Below are 12,882 nucleotides of genomic sequence, written 5' to 3'. Positions count from 1 at the left end.
TTAGTATTCATTTTGAAAATATGACCTTTAAACTCTCCTCATCTCTTGTCTTTAACATCCAATCTCACCCTTTCTGATTGCTTAAAGGTCTAGAGAGATACTGGAAAGATCAGGAGGTTTTTATCACAGTCTATGAAGCTCTTGCTCAAGACAGCTGTAGACACTCTGTGAAAGGAGCACACTGCCATGGGTGACACAAAGGGGAAAGCAGGGTAGGGACAGAGCTGGCCAGCCCCAGCAACTAGGAGCCACAATCTGATTAATGAAGTGACATGATTAAGAGCATCTCCCTGTTTAGACTGATGATAATAATCACTATTGGGAACACAAATCTCATTACAACAACAAACCAGCATGCATAAATCATTAGTCAGTGCTTCTAAAGCGCTTTTTTATACTTTGTTCCGGAGAGGTTAGAGAAAATCTGCAATAAGCATTTTTTTCCCACGGGAACCCCCAAAGACATTTTGTAATTGACAGAGCATTTAAATCACAATGTTATTAAATACAGAATAATGCTACCAGGTGGCAAGAGAAACTAGAGACCTTTGATGTGGAGAGAGTTTGTTGCCCTGAGAGAGTAGTGAGACACAACTTGCTCTGACTTGCAGACTTTGTGGTAAAATGTGAATCTAGGCAAGGAATTCACCCCTAGGCTGGGAGATGTGGATGGCAGTAATTCACTTTCTATGCCTGGAAAGTGTTTTTTTTGTCTTCCCCTGCAGTAAATGCAGGATAATTTTTGTTGGGGAAACAGCCACTTTAGCCAGCTATTGTTTCCACCTACCTTCCCAGCCACAACTCTTCCCAAAGTACAACAATACATGTCAGAACAAAACCTACAACCTAAACACAATTCCTTTATCTCTTGAAGAGAAAACGAAAATATCAGGGTGAAGCTGTATCACAGCAAGAAGTATGCACCTTAATCATCGCAGGTATTAAGATATTTCAGCTCTGGGGAATTTCACTGGTATGACAATGAGAAGGGTCTGTAAAATGCCTTGGACATGTGCAAGACATTAAAAGTTGGATAAAAGATACTGACTGTCCTCTGAAAAAGCACAGAAAAAGTGTAAATAATCACAATGTATGTAGAATTTTTTTCTGGAAAGTATAGTTCAAAATGCTGACATAACACAGCAAATGTGGTAACTTATACTAACAGAGGATTTGATTCAGAATGTTGAAAGGTGAATTTTTAATGAAAGAGCTACATTAATGTTGACCCATGACTTCTAATGGCACAATTCTAATGATCTCATTAAAGTAATGGCATGCACTGTCTTGTTTCCTGTACATTAGAGTAAATGTGATTGTGTAACAGTGAAGCATCTAAATCACTCACACATTTTCATACATGAACCCCATAGAAAATATTCATGGTGTTGAACACCAGCTTATGATTGTTTGTGAAACACCAGCTTATGATTGTTTGTGAAATCATTCCAAATAACTTTTTCCCCAAGAAGCTCCAGAACATATTTGATAAGAGCTGACACTCACGACATCTAACAAAAACTCTATCTGTTTCTTTGATTTGTCCTCAAAATTCTACTTGTTTTGGTGGATCATGGGCCTCATACATATCTAGATGGTGATTTCTTTGACTTCTTGGCTCAAATTACAGTCAGCAGAACCATGAGCTCTTTCTTTTAAAGCTGAATTTCAATTCCCACTTAACCTCTTCTAGTGAAACAAAAATACTTTTACATAGGATTAAGTTGCCATTCAAAAGACTGTTTCTGTCTATGGAAAGCTTTTGGGGAATTGTCATGGGTATTGTATGATCTCTACTGATGTTTGTGACTACTTTAAATACAGCTTAGATCAATGAAGTCTATTTAAGTTAGGGATAGAAAAGACAAAATCCTGGGTAATCCTAGGAGAAGCTGCACTCTGTCTCCAATTAATTTACGAGATAGATTAAAGGACTGTTAAGGAAAAATGTACATGTCAGCCAAAGATAAGTCTTACAAAATCTCCAAGCAGACAAGCTTATGACAACTTTGTAAAGGAAGAAGTAACATGTGGAGTCAGCTTAACGCACGTGGCAATTCCAGTGAAGTCATCATAATGATACAAGGAATTACAACTCTAACCAATTAAGACCCAAGATTAAAGAAATCAAGATGGTGTAACATGGACATCACACGATGCGAGAGTTTGAATAAAATCATAACCATGCAAACACAAAACTTTCATCACTCAGAGCTCCTAAACAATTCCTGTTAGGCAGCCAGATGCAAACCCCAGCACCATGGAAGATTCAAACCCCATTGGAATGCTGAGAAACTCTATATAAGCTGTAGTCCAAGAGTTCATCCACACACATCTTTGGGCTTCTTCAGCCTCCTGAGATTCGTAAGTATGATTTTTCAGTCTATTTCTATTTATTTAATCAGAATGTGTATAAGAGTAGTAGAAGAAGATTTCTATGAGTATTACAAAGTTTTTGTCCAGACTTTTGGTGGGAAGAGTAATAAATGCAGGATTTGGGAAACAGGGTGTGAGTGCAGAAACTCTGAGAAATATATTTGAGTGTTCTAAGTAACTAGAAAGCTAAAAATCACAGCTGAAAATATCATTTCAGATTATTATTTTAGTACTTCATAAAATTTAAGCTAAATGTGTAGGATAGCCATGTTTTCATCTGTGTTCAGCATCTTTCTGGGAGATAAAAATAAACCCCCCTACTTCAAGCAAAGCCACATTTAACTTGACTCTGTTTCCCCACTTTGGGAACTCTGTGGTAGATGTGACTGAAGTTCTTACACTGTTTTTCAGTGTGCATGTTTGCAGGAAGTGTAATACACATCCACGTAAGCGCAGAAAAAAGATCCTTCAGTGGTGTATGGTCATTGCTGGGGAGGTCTTTATACAGCCAGAAAATTTGGATCCAGGTGCTCAGCTAGTGTTAAGAAAGTTGATCAAGGCTGAATATAAAATACATACTATAGCACACAAAAGCACATCATAGCAATTTCACATCAGCATTTTGAAATTTATCTCATAAATCTTCTGCCTTTTTTTAGTCTTTTCGATTTCCAATTTCCACCCCACACCAAGATGTCTTCCTACGACCTGTGCCCACCAAGAACCAGCGTGGCCGTCCCCCAGCCCATCGCTGAGAGCTGCAACGAGCTGTGCGCCCGCCAGTGTCCCGACTCTTCAGCCTTCATCCAGCCACCGCCTGTGGTTGTCACCTTCCCCGGCCCCATCCTCAGCTCCTTCCCCCAGCAAGCCGTGGTGGGCTCCTCCGGAGCACCCGCCTTTGGGGGCAACCTGGGGCTGGGAGGCCTCTACGGTGCCGGGGCCACTCAGGCCTCGGGGGGCCTCTGCACCTTTGGCAGACCCTACGCTCCTTCCGCCTGCAGCCCTTTGGCTCTGCCCCGCTACAGCCAGAGGCTGTGGGACGCCCGTGGGCCCTGCTAGACCAACCTGAAAAGCCCCCAGGCTCTGCAGCCCATACTCCTCATCCCAATACACCCAGTTCCTCCACAGCACCTGTAGGCCCTGCTAACAGTAGCAGGAGCATCTGTGGTTAATCTCCTGAAAGTGTTAATGTCCTTTTCCTTTGGATTAATGATCTGCATTATTTCTATCTTGGTTCTGATTTTATGCTGGTTGAGGATATTTGTTTTTCAATGAAGGAGAGGTTTATGTTGTTTTCCTGTAACTTTCATTCTGATTAAAGTTCTGCTGCATAATTCAATCATCTTTCTGCTTAACCCATCTTTTAGTGTGGCTTTGTCAACAGTCTTACGGTTTGTGAAGTTCAGCTTTTAGTATCAGGTTAACACCCTCATCACTGGCAGACAAATGCAGAAATCCCAGTCCTACCTTTCATGGGGCACTCCCGCTGTTCCCTTGGCTACTGTTGGTTCATGGGAACAAGAACATTTAGATCTAAGAAAAACCCTCGTATTTTCTTCATCATTTATTTGAGCTCTTCTACCAAGGATAGCAGAGTCTGCAAACTCATTGCTCAATCCCAGTACACAGCCTATCACACCATCTACTGAAAATGGCTCAGGAAACCATCCCCTCAAAGAAAACTGCACAAAACCTGTGTGCAGTTTTTATGAGGACTAGGAATGAATTTCAAATAACAAAGTATCTACTGCTGAGGAAAGAAACTCCCCCTTATCACAGGAAAATTGTCACTTCTATGGCATTCCGAGTAGAAGAGTGAATATTCCTCCTGGAGCAGGCTGAGGATCAAATGAAAACTAGAGAGGTTCTTATGCAACACCACAGAGATTTAATGCTAAAGAGAAATCAGCCATTCACAGAGAATCAAGGCAATACAAGGGGAATACAAGTGTGATGCAGGTATCACGCTCTGGTACCAGCACTGTGTGCAGGACCCACGGGACAGCCGAAGTGATAGAAGGATGTAGGAGATACTGGGGCTCAGTCATGCAGCCAAGGCACACCATGGCACAGGGCAGTGGGCTGCTGGGCACACACAGCCCCCTCAAGTCCCATGCCAGGGCAGCTGACGCATGCTGCTGGTCCCCATGGCTCTTGCTCCACATCCTGGTGACATGATCCTTGCTTCAGGGTTATTGCTGGTTCTGGGTTCCATTCTGTGGACTTTAGAAAGCCCCGCAGCTCCCACGGCGGGACCTGCCCCACCTCTGGGAGGTAATGCCAGTGCCACAGGAGGAGAAGCCAGAGCTGTAGGACCTCCCACAACTGCCAAAGCCACTGGACCCGTATTGACCCCCATAGCCCAGGGAGCCCCCGTAGCCCAAGTCAGCTCCATAACCTAGGGAATGGCCATACCCAAGTGAGCCTCCATAGCCTCCCAAGCCAAAGGAGCCCCCATAGCCACCCATACCAGAGGAGCCCCCACAGCCCCGGAAGCCCCCATAGCCCAGGGAGCTACCATAGCCCCCCAAACCAAAGGAGCTCCCGTAGCCCCGGGAACCTCCATAACCCCTCAAGCCCAGGGAGCCTCCGTAGCCCCCCAGACCAAAGGAGCCCCCATAGCCCCCCAAGCCCAGGGAGCTCCCATAGCCTTGGGAGCCCCCATAGCCCAAGGAGCCTCCATAGCTCCCCAGACCCAGGGAGCCGCCATAGCCCCCGGAGCTTTGGGAACTAAAGGACCTCCCCAACAGGGCTGGACCTGATGATCCCACAACACTCTCCTGAGGAAAAGAGCTGAGTATGGGGCCCGGCAGTGTCACCACAGCTGGTGGGGGGAAGATCACTGCTCTGGAGTTGGGACATTGCTGCACACAGGGCTCATTGTAGCTCTCGGCAATGGGCTGAGGGCAGGTCACCTCGCAGGGTCGGCAGGACTCACTGTAGTAAGACATCCTTCTGCTGTTGGCTCTGAGTCTGCAGTAAGGAGTTTTAAGGTAAATGAACAAATACTAGAACTGGGTGGGAGGAGATTAACCAATATTTTTAAGCAATGATTCAGTGTTTGAAATATCAGAAGTTAACAGGTAAACAGATACATTTATGCATGCTAAAAAAATTAAACTCATTCTTGTACCAACTCTACCTTTATCCTTTCTTTCATCTCATCATGATCACCTTTGGAACAATGCAATATGAAAGAGAAATTCAGTACTGGATAAATTGGATGGACAGATCTGTCTGTAGAAACTTGGACAGGCAAGGGTGTGCCTACGAAGTATAAGAACCAGTGAAAAAGAAGCCCACAGGAATAGGAGAAAAGGCTTGTTGACTATATGTATGAATTCAGACTTCATGATGTGTAAGTCACCCCAAGTATTTCTATAGCTTGGGAACTATTTCCTATCCTAATGCTGTGACTCCTGATGCTGCATCTGGACAAAGACATGTTTTCAGAGGAAACAAAGGATCTAAGTCTGAGAAAACACATGCAGGAATCAACTCTGTGACAAAAACATTGTCAAAGTAAATGCTAATAGTAGTAGAAAGAATGAGTGAAGTCACACTTACCTCGTTCACTGCTGAGACTGAGACAGGAGAACTGGATAGAAGGCTGTGGGTGATACAAGATTTTATACCCTTCTTTAAGCCAGCCTTTGTGCCTCTGGTCCTAATCTGTTACAAAACATGATAGTGGGAGCTCTAATTTTGTCATCTCAGCACTGTCCCTCCCAAATATTAGTGTGGGTGTGATACAACTGCTGATACAATCATTTACCTCTGATTGTCATTTTAGGGGATTTTGGGAACTTGAAGCTCAAGGGTTGCCATGCAATCATCAAGTGGAAGCCGGAACAAGAATCATGCATCACGTTAGTCCAATTTTAATGTTCCAGGGAGTGCTTACATGGTGTGGAATCCTTTATGTTGCCCCGTGCACAAACCAGGTGAAGGTCACCTCACAAGCTACATGTGTGGCCCTGAGAGGACACAACTTCTTGGAGCGGACTTGCAGATGACACAAGTTGATCTCCTTGCGGGGATCCACAAATGCTGTTACACAGCAGAGCAAAGAGTTGACATGATACAGGCTCACTCCTGACGGGATATCACTATTGCTAGTAACAGCATGAAAGCAGAAGACCTGGCAAAGTTTTTAGCTGGTGGTCTAAGCTTTTCATTTTCCCTGTAATTAACGTAGGCAGTGAGGTCTGTGCCTGATTTACTCCACCTACCAAATGGTACAGGGGAATGATGGCCATCAGTGACATGGTTTAATGGTGGTCTTGGCACTCCCGGGGTAATGGTTGGACTTGATGATCTTAAAGGTCTTTTCCAGCCTAATTGATGCTATGATTCTATGCAGTTCCATCATCACTAGAGGTGTTACCTATAACCCATCAGTCCATGAAAACTTTTCTAACATCCTTCTCTCAAGTTTTGAGACAATTCAGATGAGACTAGGTCAACAGAGGAATGGCCAGCCTAAGTAACATCTCCAAAGAAGCAGAAAAGACCTTACTGAAAGAGCCAGACTTTGTTTCTAAGTTACAACCAAACATGTCAAAATTTCATTTGAAATCTCGACTTCTAGAAGTTCTGTTAGAAATACATTTCAAAGCAATCCTAATTTTCTCCTCATTCCCCAAAGTCCTGACCCCTTAAGAAGTGGGAAATGAATAAAATAGTAGTAAAAAGGGATATATTTTAATAAGTCTGTGGCATCATACAGTTATTTGCAAATCTGTTGTTTTCTAATTTTACAATATTGCAAAAGGTACGCTATAAATTACCTCTAAATTGTAAGATAGTTATGCCTTTGAAGTGTCATCAGGATTTGCTGATTATAATGAGGCACCTGGAAGATAATGACTTTAAACTGCTTCACAAATACTCGTTAATAGTTAGTGCTTGCAATTTCTGTTATTATCATATTCAATGAAGAAAGGTAAGATTTAGAAGTGCCCTGGTTATGAAATAGCATCATTTAAAAATATGCCAGCCAATGATTTTGATTCCCCAATCAGACCGTGATTTATAACTTCACTACTAGCAATGATGTGATTTTCATTCAAATCAGTGAGCAGTAATACTTTTACTAAGTGTGAATAAGTTTGGGGAGATTATGGTATGTCAGTGCTACCAACTGTAGCTAGTAGCTTCACCTCCCAAGCCAGTATTTTGCTACTATGCCTGAGATGTCTATTGCCTTCAATTCTGTTGAGGAAAAAATAACAATTATCTGAATTTTCAGGCTTAACTGGCTATTATTCCATGTTCTGAAAAACAAGGGATCAGATAGATCGATGTTCTAAAATCTCTACTCTTAGACTCTCCAGATCACTTGCTCTCACCTCTAATGAAGCTGTACCTAACGACATATCACTTCATTCACACATCCCCAGATTGATGCTCTTGCACAAGATTTGAATGCTGATCATTGCATGTTGTGTATAATCATGGTACAACACATCAAACGTGAATTTTTAGTAGGTGTTTGTAAAGCCTCTTATCATTCCTAGGAGGATCAGGAATATCACTGAAGTGTCATTGTCTCAATGACATTCCAAAGACAGCATTAAAAGTAACAATGGAATCCACCTTATAATTCACAAGCAATTACTGGTATTTGATCTGCAAATGCAGATGTTTAAAACCCCATGTTTCTAAACCGGATGTAGATACCTGAAATTCACCCTCTTTCTATTACCCCCTCCCTCTTTTTATCCAGCTTTTCACAGAATTCACTTAAATGGCACTATTACTAAAAGACAAATGACTTTAAATGATACTTACTCATCGACCCTAAAAACAGCAGAGGCCCAGTGCTGGTGCTGGGTATTAGATGTCTGAAAGATGTCATCATTCACCAGACCAGTGCCCACAACTTAGTACTGAAATTGTATCACACTTGTTTTGGAAGGTGGGGAGTGGCAATGCAAAGCCAGCAAAATTAAATCCCTCAATGGGAAGGTTGTTTTGTTACTGAGTAGGACCTGAGGCAGAAAGGGTGTTTCATATTTGTAAGCAGTTTAAGAAAGGTATAAAAGGTGCCTCTGCTCCAAGCCTCTCCATCCACATCTCCTGGTTTAGTCTCCTTGGTGAGCAGGGTAAGTCTGATCTGGTTCAACCTTCATCCTTCTCAAGCTTTTTTCTGACAATACTAAATTCTACATGATGCTATGGATTGGCAGGGTCGGGAACTGTGATAGAAAGAAGGCGTTATTCTTAGAACAAAATGGGAAGTTATACTATGCCACTTGGAATAACCATTTCCCAGGCATTTCATCTCCAATTCAGGAACTACAAGCTTTATGAATTTAAAAAATATCAAAGTGATCACAGTATCTATGACCTTGTAGTACTATTTGCACCAAAAGGGTAAATATTCCTGTGTGGAAGTTGGGTACTACTGGGGAATCAATATGAAACTACAGAAATAGCTGCCTATATCTGACACTTCTTTTATTAACATGCTGTAAACATATTACAAAATTCAGTGTGTTTCAGCTCTTGTTAATATATTAGATTCATCATACTACAAGCAAGAGCAGTTGATACCAAGTCTCATTCACTCTACATGACACTAGATGTCTGCATCTAGAGTCAGGTGAATATTTTTGCATTTGAAACCTGCTTACTACTGTGCATTGCAGACTCAGAGCCAACAGCAGAAGGATGTCTTACTACAGTGAGTCCTGCCGACCCTGCGAGGTGACCTGCCCTCAGCCCATTGCCGAGAGCTACAATGAGCCCTGTGTGCAGCAATGTCCCAACTCCAGAGCAGTGATCTTCCCCCCACCAGCTGTGGTGACACTGCCGGGCCCCATACTCAGCTCTTTTCCTCAGGAGAGTGTTGTGGGATCATCAGGTCCAGCCCTGTTGGGGAGGTCCTTTAGTTCCCAAAGCTCCGGGGGCTATGGCGGCTCCCTGGGTCTGGGGAGCTATGGAGGCTCCTTGGGCTATGGGGGCTCCCAAGGCTATGGGAGCTCCCTGGGCTTGGGGGGCTATGGGGGCTCCTTTGGTCTGGGGGGCTACGGAGGCTCCCTGGGCTTGAGGGGTTATGGAGGTTCCCGGGGCTACGGGAGCTCCTTTGGTTTGGGGGGCTATGGTAGCTCCCTGGGCTATGGGGGCTTCCGGGGCTGTGGGGGCTCCTCTGGTATGGGTGGCTATGGGGGCTCCTTTGGCTTGGGAGGCTATGGAGGCTCACTTGGGTATGGCCATTCCCTAGGTTATGGAGCTGACTTGGGCTACGGGGGCTCCCTGGGCTATGGGGGTCAATACGGGTCCAGTGGCTTTGGCAGTTGTGGGAGGTCCTACAGCTCTGGCTTCTCCTCCTGTGGCACTGGCATTACCTCCCAGAGGTGGGGCAGGTCCCGCCGTGGGAGCTGCGGGGCTTTCTAAAGTCCACAGAATGGAACCCAGAACCAGCAATAACCCTGAAGCAAGGATCATGTCACCAGGATGTGGAGCAAGAGCCATGGGGACCAGCAGCATGCGTCAGCTGCCCTGGCATGGGACTTGAGGGGGCTGTGTGTGCCCAGCAGCCCACTGCCCTGTGCCATGGTGTGCCCTGGCTGCATGACTGAGCCCCAGTATCTCCTACATCCTTCTATCACTTCGGCTGTCCCGTGGGTCCTGCACACAGTGCTGGTACCAGAGCGTGATACCTGCATCACACTTGTGTTCCCCTTGTATTGCCTTGATTCTCTGTGAATGGCTGGTTTCTCTTTAGCATTAAATCTCTGTGGTGTTGCATAAGAACCTCTCTAGTTTTCGTTTGATCCTCAGCCTGCTCCAGGAGCAAAAATCCTTGGTATACTGAGTCAAGTTACCAAACAATCTGGCCTGCTCAATTACTCTATAAAATGTAGAATGAAAGTTTAATTGACATCCTTAAGGCATCAGGGGCATTGTGTTAATGAATGTGCTTAGCAATTTAATAGTCATTATCTTCAAGGTTCAGAACTGGTGGGGTAATTGTTTTAGCTCTGAGGACTTCTGATGACACCCCAAAGGCCCCCAACTCACCACTTAATTTAGCAACCAATTCCTCCTAATTGCAGCATTCCCTAACTAGCATCCAACAAAAGAATCATACAGAGTGGTTGTATTTTTTTTTCCATTGGTCAATTTTTAAATACTCTTCCTGATATTTACCACCATTCTTTGTTATTAGCAAATTTTCATAATCTAAAAAGTGAGTATGAAAATAATACTAGAGATTGCTAGGATTTTATGAGCTCAAAAAAGTTGGAATTCCAAACAATGAAACTATATATTTCCTGTAAGACAGTGTTATCATTCCCATCTCTTTCCCCTCATTGATTGTCAGCCAGGAATTATAATTTCATATTGTACTTAGGGAAGTGTGACTGAAGGAAAATATACCCTATAGAAGAAGGGGTATTACTCATTGCTTACATTTACCTGTGCTTACCTCCTTTCCTAATTGGTAGGGTAAGAGTTAAATGGTGCTCTGCCTGTACTGACAATTTATGCATAAGCAAATTTCTCCAAGAGAAGGCTCCAAAGAGTAAGAACATAGCAAGATACGTATTATGATGCACCATAAATTTAATGCGAAGTAGAATTAAAAAAAAAATGTACAGAATAAGAAAGCAGTAGGGCTGAATCTGGATAAAACTAATCATCCATTTCAAGGCAATGCTTTACAGCTGGACACCTGACTCCTATATGCAACAATAAAAGTTACTTTTTTCACCTCATTGATAACAGAGAAAGGCATTCAATCAGCAATGCCAAGCTCCTGCAGTCCCAGTAGCTCAGGGGAAAGCTGAGGGTGGTCAGCAAGCATACAGCCGTGGTCATGAACTCAGTCCTGCATTCGGATCATACTTGTAAGCTTCTGTTTGTTGCTTTGATTTTTTTCCTCCAAGGCTTTATCAAGGCCCACACCGATTGTAACGACGGTAGGACCTCCCATAAAGGCCACCTAGACCTGAATAGCCAAGGCTCCCAAGTCCCAAGGAGCTGCCAGAGGAGATGGGGACCCCTCCAGCATTGAGCGCATCACCTACAGCTGCAGATGCTGAAGATCCCACTGTGGTATTTTGTGGGAAGGAGCTGAGGATGGGTCCGGGCAGGGTCACCACCACAGGAGAGGGCTGGATCACGTACGTCGAGTCCTGGCACTGCCTGACACAGGGCTCATTGCAGCTATTCGCCAGTGGGGTTGGGCCACAGGAGGTGGGAGCACACAGGTCATAGCAGGACATGTTTGAAGGCTGAAACTGTCTGTAATACATGGAAGGAAATAAATACAAGAAAGAAGTTGCAATTATAGTCGTGTAAATTAAGCTTCTAAGATGATGGAGCATGCAAGACACTATATGGCAAATGGAATAATGTGTTTGTCTAAGGTTCAAAGGAGACTTCAATGAAACTCAAACTCCTGTATGCTACAGAGGACAGCTGAAGGGGTAGCTCTACCTGCTCCTGAGCAGTCTTTGATAGCTCATTTCCCACAACACTCTTCCAGGACGTGTGCAGCCCTGCAACATGAAGGAAGCAAGGGACGAGGCTTATGATCTCCTGTATGATATAGCTAGGAGAAACCTTATTTTCACAATATCCTGGTGCAAGAAGAGATGCACTTTCAATATTGCTCAGCACACTTTCGAAAATTTCAGCCCACTTATCTGCCTACAGAAAAAGCCCTGAGAAAGCCAAAATCTCTGCACAGACTCTCCACATTCGCTTCTAGCTGCTGAACAATTCACATGCAGCAATCTGAACATCTTGGAACTGAATGATCCGGAAAAAGGAGTCTGAAGTCCTGTGGCCAGCAATTGCCACCCTTCAAGGAACAGCTACCTTCTTTCAGAGAAAGATCTACTCAGAGGTCTCACACACACACACAGATAAAGAGCTTAAACCTTAGACTACTATTGACAAGACAGTGTAAAAATAAAGTGACATGGAGACAACAATTCGAGACATTGAAAGACAGAAAACAGATTCAGACTTACCCTTTCACCAAGGAGAAAAAAGCAGAAGTGGATGGCAGCTCTTGCTGTGCTGGCTTTTATACTGTTTCCTAGAGTGCCTGAGGACCTGAGACATAATAGCACGTAGCTATTTACCAGCTAAGTGTTGAAGACTTCTTGTATGCAAAATATTCCCAGATGATGATTTACTTTTTCCTCACTGTTTGTATTTATTGTCTTGATTTAATTTCCTCACCGTAATGTATGCATTCCACTGGAGAGGTTTCTTTTATCTTAAGATCTTATGAGCCCAGTTAATTCCTGGTCAGATCAGCTGATTCATCTGAGTTACTAACGAAATTATTTTGCATCCTAATGACAGTATATGCAATGTACATAATTTGACACAGATAAATACATGTATTAAAGATATATGCGAACTCCCCTGTGTGATCCCCTTTCCGTCTTCATGGAGAGCAGAAGTTTTTGACACATTCCTTTCTGAAAAGGCCAGAAGTTACAATTTCTGACTATTGGACTGTAGTTTCACCAAATTCCT

At 43.6% G+C, this 12,882-nt stretch overlaps 2 protein-coding genes and 2 pseudogenes across 4 annotated transcripts; 2 read left to right on the top strand and 2 right to left on the bottom strand.

Moving 5' to 3' along the window:
* The first annotated feature begins 3,069 nt into the window (after positions 1-3,069).
* On the top strand, positions 3,070-3,435 carry LOC308230466 (scale keratin pseudogene; annotated as a pseudogene). The gene has a single exon. The product of its transcript is annotated as a scale keratin pseudogene (transcript).
* A 1,166-nt stretch (positions 3,436-4,601) lies between these two features.
* On the bottom strand, positions 4,602-5,327 carry LOC308230451 (uncharacterized protein; the record flags this gene model as incomplete). Its single annotated transcript, XM_080635180.1, has 1 exon — positions 4,602-5,327. The coding sequence occupies one exon, from the start codon at positions 5,325-5,327 to the stop codon at positions 4,602-4,604; it is 726 nt and encodes a 241-aa protein (XP_080491306.1).
* A 3,724-nt stretch (positions 5,328-9,051) lies between these two features.
* On the top strand, positions 9,052-9,777 carry LOC308230452 (uncharacterized protein; the record flags this gene model as incomplete). The annotated part of the gene is made up of 1 exon (XM_080635181.1): positions 9,052-9,777. One exon carries the CDS (start codon positions 9,052-9,054, stop codon positions 9,775-9,777), a length of 726 nt encoding a protein of 241 aa, XP_080491307.1.
* Positions 9,778-11,279: 1,502 nt separating this feature from the next.
* LOC308230421 (feather keratin B-4 pseudogene) lies at positions 11,280-11,612 on the bottom strand (annotated as a pseudogene). The gene has a single exon. The product of its transcript is annotated as a feather keratin B-4 pseudogene (transcript).
* Positions 11,613-12,882: the final 1,270 nt, after the last annotated feature.

Source organism: Psittacula echo, assembly GCF_963264785.1.
Source record: "Psittacula echo genome assembly, chromosome: 26".
Taxonomy (NCBI): domain Eukaryota; kingdom Metazoa; phylum Chordata; class Aves; order Psittaciformes; family Psittacidae; genus Psittacula; species Psittacula echo.
Note: the sequence above shows the minus strand (reverse complement) of the source record. Positions and strands in the feature narration are given on the sequence as shown.